This window comes from Anolis sagrei, chromosome 3 (genome assembly GCF_037176765.1).
Source record: "Anolis sagrei isolate rAnoSag1 chromosome 3, rAnoSag1.mat, whole genome shotgun sequence".
In the NCBI taxonomy this organism is placed as follows: Eukaryota; Metazoa; Chordata; class Lepidosauria; order Squamata; family Dactyloidae; genus Anolis; species Anolis sagrei.
The window spans coordinates 19,548,448-19,569,356 of record NC_090023.1 but is presented as its reverse complement, the minus strand read 5'-3'; the positions used below and the strand labels follow the sequence as shown (position 1 = coordinate 19,569,356).

At 41.6% G+C, this 20,909-nt stretch overlaps 1 protein-coding gene across 1 annotated transcript; it reads left to right on the top strand.

The window, feature by feature from the left end:
- The first annotated feature begins 763 nt into the window (after positions 1–763).
- Positions 764–20,909, top strand: LOC132770084 (transmembrane 4 L6 family member 1-like). The gene is made up of 6 exons (XM_060766970.2): positions 764–973; positions 8,157–8,365; positions 11,825–11,890; positions 13,738–13,883; positions 16,461–16,647; positions 18,156–20,909. The coding sequence occupies exons 2-6, from the start codon at positions 8,180–8,182 to the stop codon at positions 18,174–18,176; spliced, it is 606 nt and encodes a 201-aa protein (XP_060622953.2). The 5' UTR covers positions 764–973; positions 8,157–8,179; the 3' UTR covers positions 18,177–20,909.

The window sequence follows — 20,909 nt, the reverse complement described above, 5'->3', positions numbered from 1 at the left end:
CTTACTCTAGAGGAGGTGCTCGGCTGCAGTCAGGCATTTGTGCTTTCTGGACCTGCATGCCACACAAACACTCTTTCCGGAGCAAGGAGGCAAGTCCTGTTTCTTACTCTACAGGAGGCACTCGGATGCTGTCAGGCGTGCGTGCTTTCTGGGCCTGCATGCCACACACACAATCTTTCCAAGGCAAGGAGTCTGCTCACAGAATGCAAGCATGGAGCCAGGATTGGCTCCTGCTTGCTTTCCTGCCGAGCTGATTTTGTACCAGGAGGGGACTTCCTGTTACGTGCTCTGAAAGCTAACGAAAGTAACAAAAGAACAGATATAACAAAGGAAAAAAAGATCCATGCACAACTCTACTGGAGAACCTAAATATTCCTCAGGAAGTGTTGTCTCAGGTTACAAAAGAACATTTTAAAATAGACATTTCTTCACTTTTGTGATGATCCTGTGCCCCTAACCCTAGCAAATGTGGAGGTCTGCCTTTCATGGATTTTTATCCTTATTTGCAATCAATTTTCAGGTTGGAATGAGGTTTAGAACAAATTGTATCGTCTATATCACTGTGGCTGATAAGACAATGCTGTTTTGCAGATACTCAGTGCAATTAGAGGGAAAATAACATTTCCAGTAAAACACAACAACAACGACAACGAAAGGTACAAATCAAGACAGTGCTAATCAATATAACTGGGACTCATTGATCAGTGGAACAAAGAGTAATGTTTGCAGTGCCTTCAAAATCAATAGTGCAGTGTGACACATGCAAACACACAAAATCATACACATCTCACTGTCACTTTCCCTATCTTTTCCCAATGGTGTAATTGAAAGCACTGCTTGCTTCTCCCCTGCCTTGTTTACTTGCTTGGAATAACAACTCAAGGTGTTGTGCTGGATCTTGCCATCGACACTTCATTTTGAACTTCACTCTTGAAAGCGTGCAGTTTGTAGTGTTTGGGATTGCAACATAAAAGTAAGTACATCTTGGTTGGACATAATGATTTTGGGGGTATGTTTACTCCACCAGCTCCTTTAATTAATGATAAGCAGTATGAGGAAAACTTACAGCAAAATAATATATAGTCCTATAGTAAAATATTTTTGTGTCATTCCATTCTAAAGAGTTTTGTGCATTATACTTTCCTCCTTTGCCCCTTACTTCTCTCTATTTGGAACAGTGGTTCTCAACCTTTGGTCCTCCAGATGTTCAGGATTTCAACTCTCAGTTTGTCCGGCTGTCAGGAATTCTAGGAGACAAAGTCCAAAACATCTGGAGGACCAAAGGTTGGGGTCCATTAATTTAGGGCACTCTCAATTTTAATTATTTACTTATTTAAAATCATAGTTTTCTTGCAGTCTGAGGGCTCTTCCACACAGCCATATATCACAGAATATCAAGACAGAATTTGTATTGCTTGCAATGTTATTAAAGCAGAATCTTGTAACGGATCTGCAAGAGGCAATTAAAAGCTGGGAACAACTATTGCTGGCAGCGTGTATTTGCATTATTGTAAGCAGCGCATTTGCTGTTTGTGTTCCGAGAATTCTATTGATGAGGTGAAGGGTTAAGTTTACTTGTCCAAACCTATCTCCAGCTTATTTTTCCAAACGTATCTTGTCCGAAGGCCCAGCTTACTTGTCCAAATGTATCTCCCTCTGTGTCCTGGCTTGGAGTCTAAGATCGTCTGGGGAGGCCCTGCTCTCAATCCCACCCCTGTTGCAAACACGCTTGGTGGGGACGAGAGACAGGGCCTTCTTAGTAGTGGCCCCTCACCTGTGGAACACACTCCCCAGTGAAATTAGGTCAGCTACATCCCTCCTTTCCTTCAGGAAGAAGTTGAAAACATGGTTGTGGGACCAGGCATTCAGGTAGCAGGCTGACAACAATCACAATGTCTTTGAGAACAGACTATGGACAGGTTTTGGATTGGGTTGTTGGTCGCTGAATTGGATTTAGACATGGCTATTTAAGTTAGTACTGTTTTAAATGGATTTTAACCTAATGTTTTTATTTATTACTAGCTGTCCCCTGCCACGCGTTGCTGTGGCCCACATGGGGGTTCTGTGTGGGAGGTTTGGCCCAATTCTATCATTGTCCAGGTTCAGAATGCTCTGTGATTGTAGGTGAACTATAAATCCCAGCAACTACAACTCCCAAATGTCAAAATTCTGTTTTCCCCCAAATCCACCAGTGTTCACATTTGGGCATATTGAGTATTTGTGTAGAGTTTAGTCCAGATCCATCATTGTTTGAGTCCACAGGGATCTCTGGATGTAGGTGAACTACAACTCCAAAACCAAAGGACACTGCCCACCAAACCCTTCCAGTATTTTCTGTTGGTCATGGGAGAACTATATGCCAAGTTTGGCCCCATTCTATCATTGGTGGGGTTCAGAATCATTGGTGGGGTTCAGAATGCTCTTTGATTGTAGGTGTACTATAAATCCCAGCAACTACACCTCCCAAATGACAAAATCAATTTTTTTTAGTGAAGAACATACATTGGGTTGTTAGGTGTCTTGTGTCCAAATTTGGTGTCAATTCGTCCAGTGGTTTTTGAGTTCTGTTAATCCCACAAACGAACATTACATTTTTATTTATATAGATGTAATTGTCATGTTTTACTGTGTCTTGTATGTATGAACATCAAATTGTTGCCGGCTGTAAGCCGCCCTGAATCCCCCTTCGGGGCAGGGTATAAATGTTTGAAATAAATATATTAATTAATTAAAAGAAGTGCAAGAAAGTGAAGAAAGGAAAAAGACACTGTAGACTTATTAAGTGTTAGTGAAATTTGTAAATAACTCTTTGAGCAGAAATGTAACGTAATGTTTTGAGTGGAGCTCAGAAGAGGAAAAAGAGAAAATGAACTTTGATTTTGTTGGTGGCACCAATAAATATATGTTTATGTTATCAATAATTTACATTTTATTTATGCGGATGGTTATGGCTCGGGACCCTATAATGCTGTTGCAACAGCCATGCCTTCTGCCACAGTTTTTGTAGGAAATTCAACAATTCTTCAGAGATATGGCATGGACCAGTTATTTCTCTCTGCAATACTGGGCTTCTCACAACAATAGTTTCTCAAACATATTTCTGGACATTTTATGGAGCAGGTTTTTTGACCAAAGATGAGGAGTGAAGTCTGTGTATGTCTGTGAAATAAGGAATAATGCAAGGAGCAACCATAAATGGCATACATGGCATAAGTTAAAAGAGCATATGAACATCAATGCATTCTTACTCTGGAACCTGACACTACTGCCTCTCAGTTTGTTTTCAAGACTCCGGGATTTTGACTTCTGGACTCTGACAAAGGGTATTTCCGACTGTTGGACTCTGACCTTGGCTTTGTTGTTTCCATTGTCTTGAATCCCGACTCTGTTGCTTTTTTGACTGCTGACATTTCTGGCTATGGACTGTGACCTAGGCTATCGTTATTATTTCTTGGCTTGGTATTTGACTCTGCTGCTTTTCTGACTTACCAGCATTTTCTGACCTTGGCTTACATTTGCTCCTGACCTAATTATGTTATTTCACCAGCTTGGCTTTGGCCATTTTTATTTATTTATTTATTTTGGACATTTATATTCCGTCCTATCTTGACCTCTGCAGAGGGACTCAGGACGGCTAACAACCGACACACTGTGGTGCCCACAACTAAAAGCATAAATATACAATTTAAATAAAACCAATATAAAAACAGTCAAAATCATTCAATCCATCGCAGATTTAAGTCATCATCCTAAAAGCAGTTCATCCATTAAAGCTGTCGCTTTGCCAGCAAGTCAGCCTAGTCTGCAAAGGCCTGATCCCATAGCCAGGATTTCACTTGTTTCCAAAAGGTCAGGAGAGATGGAGCAGATCTAATTTCGCTTGGGAGGGAGTTCCCCAGTCGAGGGGCCACCACAGAAAAGGCCCTGTCTCTTGTCCTCACCAGACGCAATTGTGATGATCAGGGGACAACGAGTAGAGACTCCCCGGATGATCTTAGGGTCCTAAGTGGATTGTAGCAGGAGATATGTTCAGACAAGTAAACTGGATTATGGAACTCAGCATGGACCCACCTGTATCTGTTTGTGGTTTGTATTGCTTAGTATTCTGACTTGCCTTTCAAGAACTCCAGAATTTGGGCTTTTCTGATATTGGATTCTTCACTTTGGCTGATTCTCCTGTTTGTGGCTGAAACCTACGCTCCTATAATGTGGCTTATGACATCTGGGTACCAGTTGACAGCCTACTTAGCTCTGCTCTTTAGTGTGAATGCTAAAAAATATATAGAGAGTATGCAGAATCCCTTTTGAAAATAGAATTCAGCACCTAGGATAGCTCTTTGAAATTTCAAACTAAATCCAGGGACGATTTCCTGCTCAATGGAAGAAATGGCTGCCATTGATTGGATTCGGATTTAATTATTTATGTAAAGGTAAAGGTAAAGCCTCAACATTAAGTCTAGTCGGGTCCAACCCTGGGCGGGCGGGGAGTGCTCATCTCCATTTCTAAGCCAAAGAGCCGGCATTGTCCATAGACATCTCCTAGGTCATGTGGCCAGCATGACTGCATGAAGCACTGTTAACTTCCTGCTGAAGTGATACTTATTGATCTACTCACATTTTGCATGTTTTTGAACTGCGAGGTTGGCAGAAGCTGGGGCTAACTACAGGATCTCACCCCTCTCCACAGATTTGAACCACTGACCTTCTGATCAGCAAGATCTGCAGATTAGCAATTTAACCCATTGTGCCACTGCGGCCCCTATGTTTGCAAGTAGGCTAGTAGAAATGTATTTATGTATATCTCTTTCCAGGGCTGTTTCTCCAGCAAAGCTCAGTTAAGTGAAATGATGCATGGGGTAAAGAATGAACATGGATCTCTCCAAAAATTGGGAAAAGACACTTCCATGAGCAAAACTTCCCAACATATGGTTCCCATCCCATTTATTCTGGACTACCTTCCATCTTTTCATGTGTATGGCTTTCTGGTGATGGGCAGAGGCCTGCGCTGAGCAACATAAAGTCAATGTGACCTCAAGGTGGCCATTGACCAGTGGAACAGTCCCTGAAAAAGAAAATCAATTAATGCAGAGTGACACATGGCCTTGGTGCCTGCTAAATGGGACTTTTTGTTCAAGTATTTCCTTTTTTATTTGGTGATGATTACACATACGTATTTAATTGAAATCCCACTTCAAACAGGTTTTTTGTGCCTCTCTAAGGGTGGTACGAAGAAAATATAAAAAAACACATTACAAAGAGAAGATCCATCCTGTTCCTCATTGGAGACCTTAGAGCTTGGGATAGACTTATTGACCTGCGAAGTAAATAAGCTAAACTCAGATACTAACTTTAGAAATACACATTGAAAACTCGTGTTATATTATGGAAGTGAAGCACTGTCCGCTTTGAGTCTCCCCAGGGGTGAAAAAGACAGTATATAAATACTGTAAGTAAGTAAGTAAGTAAGTAAGTAAGTAAATAATATTAATGTTAGCTTATAGGTAGATAACTATTTAGGTTGCCTTCTTCCCAGTTCAATAATGAAGTTCAATAATGATTCGTTGTAGCTCCATTCACCTTCAATGCACATTTGGTCTTCTACTTGTTTTAGCCTTTTTCTTTCAAAATTTTGGAACCAACCACACCATTTAAAACTCACAGGATGTCTGAGTTTCCCCCTGTGTCGTGGGAGTTTATGCTTCAGGTGCGGTAAATGTTACGCATCTATTATCTTGGTTCCCGCTAATGGCATATACATTTTGCCATTTTATGTAAAGGACACCATCTTACTATGCCATTGTATATAATTGGACTCAAGCGTCTACAGATTGAGGTATCCATGGAACCAAACACCAGCAGATACCAGGGGCTCACTGTTGTGCTAAAACTCACTACAATCAGCAACAAATAAAAGTGAAAAAACCCTTTTTCCTAGTTCCAACAGTCCTCACTACCTCTGAGGATGCTTGCCATAGATGCAGGCGAAATGTCAGGAGAGAATGCCTCTAGAACATGGCCATATAGCCTGAAAAAACCTGCAACAACCCAGTGATTCCAGCCATGAAAGCCTTCGACAATACAAAAGTGAAAATGTCAGTATATTAACTAGGTACATCAGCTGAAACAAGTATGGCAGGACATTAAGATAAAGGTAAAGTTTTCCCCTCACATTAAGTCTATTCATGTCTGACTCTGGGGGTTGTGCTCATATCCATTTCTAAGCCGAAGAGCCGGCGTTGGCCATAGAAACCTCCAAGGTGATGTGGTTGCCATGACTGCATGGAGTGTCATTACCTTCCCACAGAATACTTATCATGTATTGTCGAAGGCTTTCATGGCCAGAATCACTGGGTTGTTGTAAAAATGAACAAAATCTGGCTACCAGTATTAAAAAAAACTCTAAAATTAAAACAGCAAAACAGCAGAGGGAAAACAATCAGGGATATCTAATCACCTCTCAACAAAAGATTGCTCCAGGCACTGCCAGACTATCAAATGCTAATCAAGGTGGTCAGTTGAAACATTCACACCTAGCTCCAGCAGACAAGAGTCCTTTGTATTGTCAAAGGCTTTCATGGCCGGAATTACTGGGATGTTGTAGGTTTTTTCGGGCTATATGGCCATGTTCTAGAGGCATTTCTCCTGACGTCACTACCTCTGAGGATGCTTGCCATAGATGCAGGCAAAACGTCAGGAGAAATGCCTCTAGAACATGGCCATATAGCCCGAAAAAACCTACAACAACCAAGAGTCCTTTGTCCCACCCTGGTCTTTCCACAGATATATAAACCCTTTTTCCTAGTTCCAACAGACCTCACTACCTCTGAGGATTCTTGCCATAGATGCAAGCGAAACGTCAGGAGAGAATGCCTCTTGACCATCTACAGTGTCGTCCTCATGATACACTTTCCCCCGTCCCTAATGAAGTCTTAACCCCACTGTTCATCTCTTATGAGCTCCTCCCTCACAAATACACTTTTCTCCACTGCTATCTCATCCAGGATTTTATCATTTTATCTTGTGCATTTGGCCTGCCAATTGTGTTCAAGTTTTCATTATGTTATTTTGCACTGTTTATTTTATCTTGTTGCTTTATGTATTTTATTGTGCTGCAATTTTTCATTGTTTTGTATTTCATTTTGCTGTATTGTATTTTCAGGCTTGGCCTCATGTTAGCCACTCCGATAGATGGTGGCAGGATATAAATAATAATAATAATAATAATAATAATTATTATTATTATTATTACACTTGCATGTTTTTGAACTGCTAGATTGGCAGAAGCTGAGGCTAACAGCAGGAGCTCACCCTGCTCCCCAGATTCGAACTGCCAACCTTTCAGTCAGCAAGTTCAGCAGCTAGTGGTTTAACTTGCTACGCCACCAGGGAAACCATGACAGGACATTACAAGGGATGAAATCATCAAACAGAGTATCCTAATATTTCAAGAGAGATATTGACAAGCTGGAATGTGTCCAGAGGAGGGCGACTAAAATGATCAAGGGTCTGGAGAACAAGCCCTATGAGGAGTGGCTTAAGGAGGTGGGCATGTTTAGCCTGAAGAAAAGAAGGATGAGAGGAGATATGATAGCCATGTATAAATATGTGAGAGGAAGCCACAGGGAGGAGGGAGCAAGCTTGTTTTCTGCTTCCCTGGAGACTAGGACGCGGAACAATGGCTTCAAACTACAAGAGAGGAGATTCCATCTGAACATGAGGAAGAACTTCCTGACTGTGAGAGCCGTTCAGCAGTGGAACTCTCTGCCCCGGAGTGTAGTGGAGGCTCCTTCTTTGGAAGTTTTTAAACAGAGGCTGGATGGCCATCTGTCAGGGGTGATTTGAATGCAATATTCCTGCTTCTTGGCAGGGGGTTGGACTGGATGGCCCATGAGGTCTCTTCCAACTCTTTGATTCTATGATTCTATGATTCTAATATTTACTGCATCTATTGAGCAGTCTGGAAGAGACCCACGTTGAAAGCCACCACTATATTTTGGGAGCAGTTAATTTTGCAGTTTAACTCCTGGCTTCATAATTTGTTTGTGACCCAAACTCACAAACCAGATCACAGTTTTGTAATGAAGTCTATTGTTTGCTTTTTACACTCTATAATTTCTCCGGATTGTCTTCCTTTGTGTATTTTTCTTCTGTTCCAGGGAAAGAAAGACAACGATACAAGATGTGTACTGGAAAGTGCTCCAAATGTACATGCACCAAATGCATTGGCATAGCTTTGCTTCCACTTGCTGTCTGTGCAATTCTCTCCAATCTTCTCCTCTACTTCCCCAATGGAGAAGTATTAGAAGCCAGCAGGATCACCGACCTGGTCTGGTTTTTCCATGGGATTCTGGGAGCTGGGATACTGGTAAGAAAAGCATTCATCTTTGGAATAAATCTAATATTTCAGAATATTAGCAAATAGGGAAGAACAAAACAACAAATTGGTACCATCAGTGCCATTTGTTCTTCCACCATGGTTTTTACCCATTGGCAGAACCATCGAATATCAAGAGTTACGTGTATTGATAATGAAAACAAATTAGTAATCAGATAACTTTAAGTGTGCTTCTTTAAAAAAGAATATAATAGTAACACTGCTGGTGCCATTAGGGCAAAACAGGGGAGCATAGATTCTGAAGTATCCCACATGATGGGCAAAAGGAAGAGTGGGTTGTTGTAGGTTTTTTCGGGCTATATGGCCATGTTCTAGAGGCATTCTCTCCTGACATTTCGCCTGCATCTATGGCAAGCATCCTCAGAGATAGTGAGGTGAAGAGTCCCAGACCCAGGAGGACTTGTTCACTATATTTTGAAGTAAATGAAGTAATGTATTGTTAACAGCTTTCATGGCCAGAATCACTGGGCTGTTTTACGTTTTTCGGGCTGTGTGGCCATGTTCTAGAAGTATTCTCTCCTGACGTTTCGCCTGCATCTATGGCAGGCATCCTCAGGGGTTGTGAGGTTTATATATCTGTGGAATGTCCAGGATCGGAGAAAGCTAGGTGTGAATGTTTCAATTGGCCACCTTCATTAGCATTTGATGGCCTGACAGTTTTTAGGTGCAGCTTGTTAGTGCCTGGGGGAATCTTTTGTTGAGAGGTGATTAGCTGTCCCTGATTGTTTCCTGTCTGGAGTTCTCCTGTGTTTGAGTGCTGTTTTACTGTTATAATTTTAGAATTTAAAGATTCCCCCAGGCAATAACCTCACAATATATTGTCAAAGGCTTTCATGGCCGGAATCACTGGGTTGCTGTAGGTTTTTTGGGTTTTATGGCCATGTTCCTCACAACCTCACAACCTCTGAGGATGCTTGCCACAGATGCAGGTGAAAAGTCAGGAGAGAATGCTTCTAGAACATGGCCTTACAACTCAAAAAACCTACAACAACTCAGACCTCACAACCTCTGAGGATGCTTGCCATAGATGCAGGTGAAACATCAGGAGAGAATGCTTCTAAACATGGCCATACAACTCAAAAAACCTACAACAACTCAGACCTCACAACCTCTGAGGATGCCTGCCATAGATGCAGGCGAAACGTCAAGAGAGAGTACTTCTAGAACATGGCCATACAAACTGAAAAACCTACAACAACCCAGACTTCACAACCTCAGAGGATGCCTGCCATAGATGCAGGTGAAACATCAGGAGAGAATGCTTCTAGAACATGGCCATACAACCCGAAAAACCTACAACTCAGACCTCACACCCTCTGAGGATGCTTGCCATAGATGCAGGCAAAACGTCAGGAGATAATGCTTCTAGAACATGGCCATACAACCCGAAAAACCTACAACAACTCAGACCTTACAACCTCTGAGTATGCCTGCCATAGATGCAGGTGAAATGTCAGGAGGGAATGCTTCTAGAACATGGCCACACAACCCAAAAAACCTACAACAACTCAGACCTCATGACCTCTGAGGATGCTTGCCATAGATGGAGGTGAAATGTCAGGAGAGAATGCTTCTAGAACATGGCCATACAGCCTGAAAAACATACAACAACCCAGTGAAGTAATGTACTTTTATCACCTAAGGCAATAGAAAGCTATAGGGGAAAAATGAGAGAATGGCCCTTGATATATGAATATTTCTCACTTAAAATGATTTTTTCCCTTCAGTTTCCAAAACTCTTAGGACTCTTATATTTGCAATGTTCGCATACTCTTGGTCACTTTGCTTGCTCCTTTTTAATGTCTAAGCTCTATTTTGAAATGCATCTGAAACTTTATGTCCCTGCAGTGCTAGAAATTAGAGGATTAAAGGACATTTTCTTTGAAGTTACAGAATTCTTATTTGGGAGGATAAATGCCTAATTTTGTTATATCCCATCATAGCAAACATCCTTGGGCAGCGGCCTCTCCGACACCTGCGCATCTCCAGGTGCATACATAGTTAAGAAATACAAATCAACAAAAAACCTGCACCACTCCACAAACTTTCTGCACAAAACAAATGCTCAGATGCTAAAGTGTGGATTATAATCTCATGCAGATGATGACTTCTTGTGAACTGTTTAAGTAGAAGTAGCCTAAGGTCATGTTGAACGGTGCTACACAGGCACGGAAAGAACAGCAAGGGAGTGAAAGAGCCCATCGATTTTACAAGCAGTGACAGCAGCACTCCGAGAGGAATTATTGAACCTCAATGCGAGACTGCAATTAAACGGTGCTCTTTTCTGCGTAATTGCATGCACAAAGGCAACAGTGTTTTCTGTGGGTTTCTTCCTGTGACTATGGCAGCACCATCTGCTTATTATTATTGTGATTATTATTATTTTACTGACACAAAAACCCAGTATGTAACAGCAAACGAGATATATATTCCGGATTTCATTTCACAAAATCACAAGTTGAATGCTTCCCAAGCGTCTAGGACAGTGTGATGTATTTTCAAATGATGCGTGCAGATCCAAATAAGGTGGCCTTTTGCAGTTGACAGATCACGATTTTGTCAATGTTTATTGTTTCCAAATGCCAGCTGAAATCCTTTGGCACAGCACCCTGTGTGCCAATTATTATTATTATTATTATTATTATTATTATTATTACCACCCACTGTTATTTCAGGAAGGTAAAGGTAAAGGTTTTCCCTGACATTAAGTCTAGTCGTGTCCGATTCTGGGGCGTGGTGCTCATCTCCATTTCTAAGCCGAAGAGTCGGCATTTTTCATAGACACCTCCATGGTCATGAGACCAGCATGACTGCATGGAGCACAGTTACTTTCCCATAGAAGCAGTACTTATTGATCTATTTACATTAGTATGCTTTCAAAATGCTAGGTTGTCAGAAGCTGGGCCTAATAGCGGGAGTTCACCCCACTCCCCAGATTCGAACCGCCAACCTTATGATCAGCAGCTCAGCAGTTTAACCCGCTGCACCACCAGGTGGTTGTTTCAGGAACCAAGACCCAAAGTGGCTCACCAACAAAACCCAAACCTATACAACTAAAAACACATAAAAAATAAATATTAAAACAGAATGAAACTAATAGTTGCAGAAGGAAGGAAGGAAGGAAGGAAGGAAGGAAGGAAGGAAGGAAGGAAGGAAGGAAGGAAGGATGGAAGGATGGAAGGATGGATGGGGGAGATGGCAAACTCATGCTGCTGCTCCTTCAAATAACACTAAACTTGTAAATGTATGACCTTTGTCAATCCAACTGACTTCCATACATGAGAGGGAATGCCATCTTGTCCTTTGTGTCAATCAACAAAATGCAAAAGAATGGCCCTCTGTCTCTACCCTGATGTTCCATTACCATAACATATTTGACAGGGGCATGTACTTCTTCAAGAGTAATGTTTTCTATGTTTCCTTTTCCAGGTTTTCTTGCCCGCATTTATGATGCTCGGGATAGGTGGAGCAGGATGTTGTGCAAACAGATGTCGGGTAAGCAACAATGGCAAGAGCAGTCTTATAGGAGAGAAGAACTGTCAGTGGGAAATGTGGACATAGTAACATGTAGAAAGCCTAGGATTGATACTTTTAGGAATACAGTTTCCAGCATTCCCAGGCAGTATGATACACTCTATGAGCCATTTTCCCAAGCTCTAGCCATGATGCCCAAGGAGCAAAAGGCTCATCCCATGAAAAAGAACACTCTCAAGAACACCTCACTGCCTCTGAGGATGCTTGCCATAGATGCAGGCGAAACGTCAGGAGAGAATGCCTCTAGACCATGCCATATAGCCCGAAAAAACCTACAGCAACCCAGTGATTCCGGCCATGAAAGCATTTGACAATACATTGAACACTCTCAAGGTTTTCAGAGATAGAGCTATGTGTTTGTGTGTGATAGTTATTCTAAGACTCTTTTACTGCCTTCTCCAAACTTGTCCATTCCCCAAAGCTGACATGGACAGCAGAATGCTTTTGATTGTGCAACATGGGATCACAACAATTCCCAGGTACCCGAGTATTCATAGGAATAATCAGAATGTACTTAATGATCGAACACCGGGGAAAATTAAGATGGTTGTTCTTGCTGATCTAGAAACATCCAAATCCCCAAATTTCAAGATATATAATTTAATACTGGAGTCTGGATTGCTCATGCCACTGCATTTCCCATTTCTGTACAAGGTTGCAAAAAATGAACAGTGAAGAAAGCTCTTAGGAAATAAAAACGTGGTGCTGATGGAGACTTCTATATATATTACAAGCTGCTAAAAAGACAAATAAATAGATCCTAAAGCAAATAAATGCTGGTTTGTTTTTAGAAATCAAAATGACCTTAAGAGATTATCTGTGGACTTTAAGTTATCCCTGAAATCTCAAGGCCCAAAATTGCTTTGACTTGGCAACCCTCGGGGTAATCCTGGAAATCTTTAGGATTTACTTTCATCCCACTCTTTACACCCATTAGATAATGTGATGAAAGGGGGGAAAACATACTATTCTTTGGTTAATTCAGATAACAATTTACAGATGGGAAGCACTGTGAAACAACTTCATAGTGTGGTCAAAATGGAAAGCGCTATTAATGAAGAAAGACACAAAAGCTAGGAGAGACTACAGCAGTTTGCTTTTGCCTGATCTTGCTGGAAAGAGGACAGCTCTGTACCCATCTCAGCTTTCCCCCCTGTTGAGTTAATTGAGAGCAGCTACTGTGCTTGTGTAAGTGAAACCATGGATATCACATCCATTGATATCAAATCTGTGGATAGTGAGGGGCATTCTGTATATCATATTCATCTGGAGTGCTCAAGCGTACCTCTTTATCCCACTTTGTCCTTACAACAGTCTACCACTACATCACATGGGGCTTTTTTAAGCATCCCAGTGATAGATGGGCAGCTGCCCATCACATGATGTTGCTGGACTTCTGGCGGAGACCCTGCCAACAACCAAAGTGGAAGCCTTCTAGGAATTTTTTCTCCAAACACGGGAGACAGCCCATGTTGAACTGACTCCAATGGAGCCAGCATGGATCTGTGCCTCTTTGGTGGTGTTTCTCCCATGTGACGGCGGAAGCATCGGCACAATGAAGTGGTGCACAGGACCACAGAGTCATCCTTCGTCCTTTCCATTTTGTCATAGAGGCTGTCAAAATGGCACCGAGAGAAGTCCCCCATGTGATGAAGTCCTTAGAGAGAATATCTGATCAAGGCAATCCAGGGAGTTTCATGACTACAAGCTAGACTCTAGACTCTTGGTTTAAGCCGGATCACAACATTTTCATCCATGACACTATGCCACTTTTGTCTCTTTCTGAACCTAAAACTTATTTCTTTCAGATGGTGCTGTCTGTTGTCTTTGCAGCACTAGGAGCTGCTGGTGGAGTCTACTGTGTGATCATTTCATCCTTGGGTTTAATCAGTGGTCCTTTGTGTGATATCGGCGATGAGGTATATCTCTATCCGTTCCGGAACAGCACCTTGGCGTAAGTGCAGTGGAAACCAGTCTCTGTACTTCTGAAGTTGGTACAAAAAAGTGGAAAATGTGGCACACGCATCTTTCCCCATTTATCCTCCCCAGTTCTCCTGTTTGCTACAGAGAGCAGGACTCCATAGTCTGTCAAAGAGTGGGGTGGATGGCAATAATATGGATGGGTTTGTTTTGTGTGTGTGTGTCAGGAGCAACTTGCGAAACTGCAAGTAGCTTCTGGTGTGGAAGAATTGGCTGTCTGCAAGGATGTTGCCCAGGGGATTCCTGGATGTTTTGATGTTTATTCATTATGGGAGGATTCTCTCATGTCCCCACATGGGAAGCTGGAGCTGACAGAGGGAGCTCATCCACGCGCTTCCCAGATTTGAATCTCCGACCTGTCAGTCTTCAGTCCTGCCAGCACAAGGGTTTAACCCACTACGCCACTGAAGCCTCCTGTCACAGAGGTTTCTGGGACTTAGAGTATGTTACTCACCCAGTGGGTTTCCAAGGCTGAGCAGGGAAATCAAACCCTGGTCTCAAGGGTCGTAATCCAACACTTAAACAATTGCACCACACTAGCCAAACATCATGTTTGAAACTGAACTGTGTACTTTTGCAGTTTCAAAGTTTTTGCAATCTCTTCCTTCTCCTCTTCTTCACTCCTCCTGCTCCTCTTCTGCCTTCTTCTTCCTCAGTTTATCTGACCTTTGCTGTTATCTTCCTCCCAGTCCAAGGTGTCCTGTACCAATTGTTATCTCTTTTTTGTGCCCTTGGATAGCTTCCATTAAAAAAAAAAAAACATGTGCAAGGTACAATATCCAAGGGAATATAAAAACATGAACACTATATATTCCTCTTCAACAATATGCACTTTTAAATTCTTGTGGGTGATAATTCAGTGCAGAATCAGGGCTTCAGTCATTCCACTATAGAGCAGCATTTCTCAACCTGGGGGTTGGGACCCCTGGGGAGGTTGCGAGGGGATGTCAGAGGAATCGCCAAAGACCATCAGAAAACACAGTATTTTCTGTTGGTCATGGTGGTTCTGTGTGGGAAGTTTGGCCCAGTTCTTTCATTGCTGGGATCAGAATGCTCTTTGATTGTAGGTGAACTATAAATCCCAACAACTACAACTCAAGTCTATTTTCCCCAAACTCCACCAGTGTTCACATTTGAGCAGAATGAGAAATTATGTCAAGTTTGGTCCAGATCCATCACTGTCTGAGTCTAAAGTTCTCTCTGGATGTAGGAGAACTACAACTCCCAAACTCAAGGCCAATCCTCACCAAACCTTCCAGTATTTTCTGTTGGTTATGGGGATTCTGTGTGGGAAGTTTGGCCCAATTCTCTCATTGATGGGGTTCAGAATGCTCTTTGATTGTAGGTGAACTATAAATCCCAGCAACTACAACTCAAGTCTATTTCCCCCAAACTCCACCAGTGTTCACATTTGGACATAGTGAGAATTTATGTCAAGTTTGGTCCAGAACCATCACTGTCTGAGTTCAAAGTTCTCTCTGGATGTAGGTTCTCTCTGGATGTAGCCAATGCTCACCAAACCTTTCTAGTATTTTCTGCTGGTCATGGGAGTTCTGTGTGTTAAGTTTGGTTCAATTCCTTATTGGTGGAGTTTGATTGTAGGAGAACTATAAATCCCAGCAACTCCCTAATGACAAAATCAATCCTCCCCCAACCCCCAGTATTCAAATTTGGGCATATGGGGTATTTGTGCCAAATTTGGTGCAGTGAATGAAAATACATCCTGCATATCAGATATATACACGGAACAATGGCTTCAAACTACAAGAAAGGAGATTCCATCTGAACATGAGGAAGAACTTCCTGACTGGAAGAGCCATTCAGCAGTGGAACTCTCTGGCCTGGAGTGTGGTGGGGGCTCCTTCTTTGGAAGCTTTTAAACAGAAGCTGGATGGCCATCTGTCAGGGATGCTTTGAATGCAATATTCTTGCTTCTTGGCAGGGGTTTGGACTGGATGACCCATGGGGTCTCTTCCAACTCTATGATTCCATATACATTACGATTCATAGTAGGAGCAAAATGACAGTTATGAAGTTGCAACAGAAATAATGTTATGGTTGGGGGTCACCACAACATGAGGAACTGGATTAAGGCGTCACAGCATTAGAAAGGTAGAGAACCCCTGATAGAGAGGGTTTATTCCATGAATTACAGTTGTAGTGGATCATTCAGTTGATTAATAGGTTACAGTTCCAATACGTATAAAAGAAATTCATCTTCCAACTCAGATGGTGCTACCAATAGTGTTTACGGAAGTATCTGTCTTAATACATATGCACATATATACTAACACATACATACTTTTCACAAAAAAATTACTGCATTAAGGGAAGTAAATTCTTAGTTGATCAAAACATTACCTGTGTGTACAAATAACTGGCTTTTAAAGGGTTTTTGGTATACTTTTCTTTAATTGATTGTAAACTGTCTTTGATCCCACGCCAAAAGACAAAGTGGATCTAGACTGAATAAATAAAATATTTTTAAAAAGCATGGCAGCCATACATACAATATTAAAAAGGAAAATTAACATTTATTTCTCTCATGCAGAGACAATTATCTGCTTAACCAGACATCCTGGAGCATTTGCAAAAAGCCAGAAAACGTCATCCTCTGGAACATTGTCTTGTTCTCGCTCCTGCTGGCCATTGGCATTGCCGAAGCCATCCTCTGCCTCATTCAAGTCTTCAATGGGCTCATGGGATTCCTATGTGGCTCATGCTTGAGGAAAAGAAAGGTGGGTGCATTGACTGGGCATACACACAGTACAATATACAATACAAATCCCTTATCCACAGATTCAATATCCACAGTTTCACTTATTGAGACTCCAGAAAATATCCTTCTTTCAGTTCCTATTGCATGACAACAATGACGTTGTGAAATAGGAACTGTAATCCTTGCCAGTTCATCACCTCCGTGTGATAAAGTCCTTAGTTACATGGACATAATTAGGTATCCAATGCAAGATACTGATGTGTGTGTTTTTTTCTTACAAAGCTTGTAATAGTTGTATGAGATTTTTGGTGTCATGTCTTGGTTTTAGGCACCAAGGTACTGAATCATAGAATCAAAGAGTTGGAAGAGACCTCATGGGCCATCCAGTCCAACCCCCTGCCAAGAAGCAGGAATATTGCATTCAAATCACCCCTGACAAATGGCCTGAGGGAGGTACTGAGGGAGGTGCTCTTTCTCCATTTCCAAGCTGAGAAGCCTGCATCCATAGACACCTCCTAGTTGTGTGGCCAGCATGACTGCTTGGAGCATCTTTTTGCCTTTTCCCACCAATGCGGTGCCTATTGATCTTCCTTGATTAAAGGAAGTGTCATTTTGCCCCAACTCAATTTTTTTTTTCAGAAGCAACTTGAGAAATTGCAAGTCACTTCTGGTGTGAGAGAATTGGCCGTCTGCAAGGATGTTGTCCAGGGGATCCCCGGATGATTGATGTTTTACCATCCTGTGGGAGGCTTCTCTCACATTAGAAGATAGAGTTCGGCAGATGGGTGCTTACCCGCTCCACAAATTCAAACCGCCAATTTGTCAGTCGACTAGTCCTGCTGGCACAAAGGTTTAACCCATTGTGCCACCGCGGGATCTTAACTCAATACTAATAACACTTTATTTATATTCCGCTATCCTCCCCAAGGGGATTCAGAACGGATTACAGTATATAAACAGACACAGGTAAACATTCAATGCCTTGTTATAATGCCATACAATGAGGCACAAATACACAGAAAAAAGGCAAAGGCTTCTCCTTTCATTTCTGGCTCTGGAGGCAGTGCTTATCTCCGGTACTGAGGGAGGTGCACTTTCTCCATTTCCAAGCTGAGAAGCCTCCATCCGTAGACACCTCCTAGTTGTATGGCCAGCATGACTGCTTGGAGTATCTTTTTGCCTTTTCCCATCAAAGCGGTGCCTATTGATCTACACATAATTGCATGTTTTCAAACCACTAAATTGGCAGAAGATAGAGCTAATAGCTGGAGCTCACCCCATCCTATGAATTTTAACTGCCAACCTTCAGGTCAGCAGTTCAGCAGCATAAGGGTTTTAATCCATTGCACCACCACTGCCCCTCATGCCCACTGATACATGAGTATATATGGTGAGTTCACTTGCAGTAGCAAAATGTATTTGAGTAGAAGAAATATTGTTCAGGAATACAAATAATTTGGTCAAATTTCTATCCGTCTTGTTAAGGCATTTAAACTATTCACTCTTTTCTCTTTTGCTTGTTTACAGACTGATATTGCAGGAATGTGACCGATCTTCAAAGAAAGCTAAATGCAAACAACAAATGGGCAGAATGAACAGTTGAGGAAACATGTGTTGCTGTATATTTATGGGAACAAGAAACGCAATGGATGGCCATAACTACAGAAATAATGCAAAACATTTTGTATGTATAAAGAGAATATCTGTATAGTTAGGAAAAAGAAGTGTGTGTAATTTATTTCAGGGTTTTTTTGGGGGGTGGGGTGGGGTATAGTTTCTTTTTATTTGTCTCTTCCTTGAAATCAAGCAAACAGGGGGAAATATTAACCAAGAACCATGTGGAAATGGTTTAGGCTAAGCAATAAAACATAAATTGGGTTGCTGCTGAGATTTTGGGATGTCATGTCCATGTTCCAGCAGCATTCTCTCCTAACCTTTCACTGGCTAGCATCTTTAATCAGTTAACATAAGTTAATTGGGTTGCTGTCAGTTTTCCAGGCTGTATGGCCATGTTCCAAAAGCATTTCCTCCTGATGTTTCACCGATATCGATTGCAGGCATCCTTAGACGTTGTGAGGTCTGATTAGTTGATTTACATTTATTTTAAAAAGCTTTAAAAGTTCAGAACAGGCACATGAAAGTATTTTGTTTAATGCAACATGGCCTCAATCTGTTTTCCAAAAAAGGTTAGGCACATTTCTGGAAGATAATCCTACTAGTATCAGTTATGTTCACTAAATGGAATCTCTCTATCTCTAGGTAGCCTACACAGCAGTTCAGCCTGCTGTGCTGAGCCCAGCCACTTAAGGCCTGTCTCAGGTGATTTGGAGCACTGATTCAGAAAACTGCTTTGAATAGAATGCCTCAGCTCTAGTTTCTTAGACATGATTATCATTGTTTTCTGTGGGCGAGCAGATGATGATTGGTACATGGCATATGCTTTGTATCTCAGAAATGAGAATTGATAGGAGAAAACTTGTGCCAGTTTTGGAACTAGCAGGTCAAATATTCCCAGAGAAAGGTCTAACATTTGAGGCACCAACATGCGTATTGGCCAGTGTTAATGAGAAAAGACACATAATCCAAGACACGCTGCAGCAGTTTGCTTTTGCCTGAGCCTTTTGCGAAGGGCAAGAGTCTTTCCTCTCTTCTCTGTTACCCAAACTGAATGCAAGCTGTTATTGCACTTTGAACTGGGGCTGGATCTACACTCCCATATAATGCAGTTTGGAACGGCACTATTTGGGAATGTAGATCCACCTGCAATAGCCTTCACTACATGTTTCCTGGTTGGCAGTTTCCACCCACAGTCTCTAAGAGCAATATAATTTTTTATTGATTTTTTTTGTGCATTTTTGTTGAATACATCGATAGAGTAGAGAGTTTACAACATCCACAAAATAATAGAAAGTACATAACTGTGTTGGAGAAGGAATGTTGTGAGGGGGTGAGAGGGGGGGGAGAGACCAGAAGGGGAAAAAAAAGAGAAAAGGGGAAAAAAAGTAACCATAAGAAAATTAATCACCTCACGTCCCCAGTGCTTAGACTTCCCAATGTCTTCAAAAGGTACGGCTGATTTGATGACATTCACGGTCTTCTTCTTCTTGTGTGTTTCCGGTGCTGCTTCTATTGGCTTATCGTCTTCAGATACTGGATAGATCTATTGCTAATGTTAATTTTTTTAATTGCATAAAATCCTTAAAACCTGCCCAGTTCGTCTTTTCCTGTGATTTGTTCAATCTTTGGGATAGACTATCCATCTGAATTATGTCGAATATCTTCATGATCCAATTATCGGTTGTTGGGAATTCAGATTGCTTCCACATTTTGGCCTGTAATATTCTGGCCGCTGTGCTTAATAAGAAGAGCATTTTTTCTTGGTTCTTGCTTAATTTGGGGTGGGATATACCCAGTAAATACATTTCTGGAGATTGCGGGAAGTTGGTTTTTAGAATTTTTTGAGCAATATAAATTTTTGTGCATTTTTATTGGTGCTGTTTTATTTACCAGGGATGCCCAGGACCAGCCTTCTTAGATAATCTCTAGTATTCGCTCGACTCTGGGGGTTGGTGCTCACCTCAATTTCTAAGCGAAAGAGCCAGCATTGTTCGTAGACACTTCCTTGGTCATGTGGCCAGCATGACCACATGGAGTGCCATTATCTTCCCACCAAAGCAGTACTTATTGATCTGCTCACATTTGGGTGTTTTTGAACTGCTATGTTGGCAGAAGCTGGGGCTAAAAATGGGAACTCACCCCATCGTGTGGATTCAAACCTCCGACCTTCCGGCCAGCAAGTTCTGCAGCTTAGCGGTTTAACCTGCTGCACCATTGCGGCCCCTTAGTCTTAGCCTGAGGGTCCAAGAAAACATTTAGCATGATTTTGTATATGCCCACCACAACTAGTAGAAAGATGTGTTTGTCACAACATATTTTTTCTCTTCTGTATCTTGTACTTAGTATGCTTTGTTTTGTGTTTGGTCACTGGAATGTAAACACAGTTTTAATGTGTCCGATTTCTGCATCATGTATGTTTGAGAAAATCCTGCTGTAACCGTAGCTTAATATGTGCCCTTTGACATCTAGTTTGACTGTTATTGAACTGCAACTGATACCTCTGAAGTTCACTAAGGACAAGCTAAAATTGATGCATGTATTCTATTCTAGAGATGCATTTATGTAAATTACCCCTTTGGTCATCTGGGCCACCATCTGTATTTTGACTAATCTGTAAATATTTGAAATGTTGTTGCTGTTATTAAATGCATACTTTAAAGTCAA

Excerpts from the sequence above, each read along its gene's own strand:
- LOC132770084 (XM_060766970.2), top strand. The coding sequence starts at position 8,180 with ATGTGTACTGGAAAGTGCTCCAAATGTACATGCACCAAATGCATTGGC. Across the intron at positions 13,884-16,460 it reads TTCCGGAACAGCACCTTGGC|AGACAATTATCTGCTTAACC; the intron begins GTAAGTGCAGTG and ends TCTCTCATGCAG. Across the intron at positions 16,648-18,155 it reads CATGCTTGAGGAAAAGAAAG|ACTGATATTGCAGGAATGTG; the intron begins GTGGGTGCATTG and ends GCTTGTTTACAG.